The sequence below is a fragment of the Amphimedon queenslandica genome, unplaced genomic scaffold (genome assembly GCF_000090795.2).
Source record: "Amphimedon queenslandica unplaced genomic scaffold, v1.1 AMPQUscaffold_2437_Cont25561, whole genome shotgun sequence".
Classification (NCBI taxonomy): Eukaryota; Metazoa; Porifera; class Demospongiae; order Haplosclerida; family Niphatidae; genus Amphimedon; species Amphimedon queenslandica.
Window position 1 is genome coordinate 1 of NW_003557228.1, and position 1,296 is coordinate 1,296.

Here is a 1,296-nt window from a genome sequence, read left to right on the forward strand (position 1 = left end):
ATAGAGAATTATTAATGATAATAATAATGATTATTATGTTCGTGGTATTTGAAAATTTTGAATCAGTAAACTGATAGTCTAGTCATTAATTATTGGGTATTAAATTTCAGTCAATCAAGAATTTGAGATGGTATGTGTGTGTGGTCAAAAACTTCATAGAATCATGAGAGATAGTCTACTAAGGGTAGATTATTTTTAGCTATCAAAAGTTTATGGTAATTCTTCTTAGTAGAATGTACATGTATGTGGTCATAGAATCATGAGAGAAATACAGGAGGAGTATGTATTGCCTTTCAATTAAGTGCGAGACTTCAAAGGATTCCAGAGGCGTAGGTGCGGTCTTATCAGTCTGTGCAGATTCTATAAAAATATAGTAACACTCCAGCTTTAGAAAGAGTTCCCGTCACTTTGAGCAGAAAGCAGCATTATGTGTTCTTCCACGGTCCTACTTCTCGCTATCTCCCTCACTTTGGGACAAGCAACATTAACGCCTCCAATAGCAGACTCTTGCACTATGATGGATTATACAAAGATACCTTTCTGCTACACTGCCGGCTATAATACCGTTGGCTATCCTACTGCAAACGGGATAGAGACTCAGGAGCAAGCACAGATGCAACTGAATGACTTTCGAATCGTCGTACAAAGCAACTGCTCTGGAGCCAGCCTTCTCTTCCTATGCTCATACTACGCTCCTCCATGCTTTGAGCAAAATGGGCAGTTATTCAGACTCAATCCTTGCAGGGAACTCTGCGAGGCATATTATGATGGCTGCTATCAGGAATATGCCAACAGGAGCATTCCCTGGCCAGCTCACTTAAACTGCAATTTATTTCCAAACAGCAGTGATGGTGCTATTTGTTTCATTACTCAAGAAGACCCATCATCCTTGGTATTACCTGCTGTAATACCAGGAATCAATGCTCCCATACCGACTGAGGTTCCCACATCATCTCATCCTCCTTTGCAATCATCTCATCCACCATCAATACTCCTCTCAGTAGACCCACCAAATACCATCAGCAGCTCATTAGTAGCCCCATCAAGTAGTGGCACAATTCTGTCAACGGCCAGTTCTTCATCTACTCAGACCAGGCCCATAAGTACTCCAACTTTGATGGCATCACCATCTCCTACTTCTTTTTCTGAGTCACCAGCTCTTCATTGCTCCCCTCTACTCATTGCTGTATTGCTAATCATCCTCTGTCTATCTTTATTGGTCGATTAAATAATGTGAACGTGACATAATCATTTATTACTAATTTCATTTTTTATTGATTTGATTTGATTATTGTG

General features: G+C 40.0%; 1 protein-coding gene across 1 annotated transcript; it reads left to right on the top strand.

Annotated features, from left to right (window-relative positions):
- Window positions 1-427: 427 nt before the first annotated feature.
- LOC100637398 (frizzled-7-B-like) lies at window positions 428-1,246 on the top strand. Its single transcript, XM_003392021.3, has one exon. It carries the CDS (start codon window positions 428-430, stop codon window positions 1,226-1,228), a length of 801 nt encoding a protein of 266 aa, XP_003392069.1. The 3' UTR covers window positions 1,229-1,246.
- Window positions 1,247-1,296: the final 50 nt, after the last annotated feature.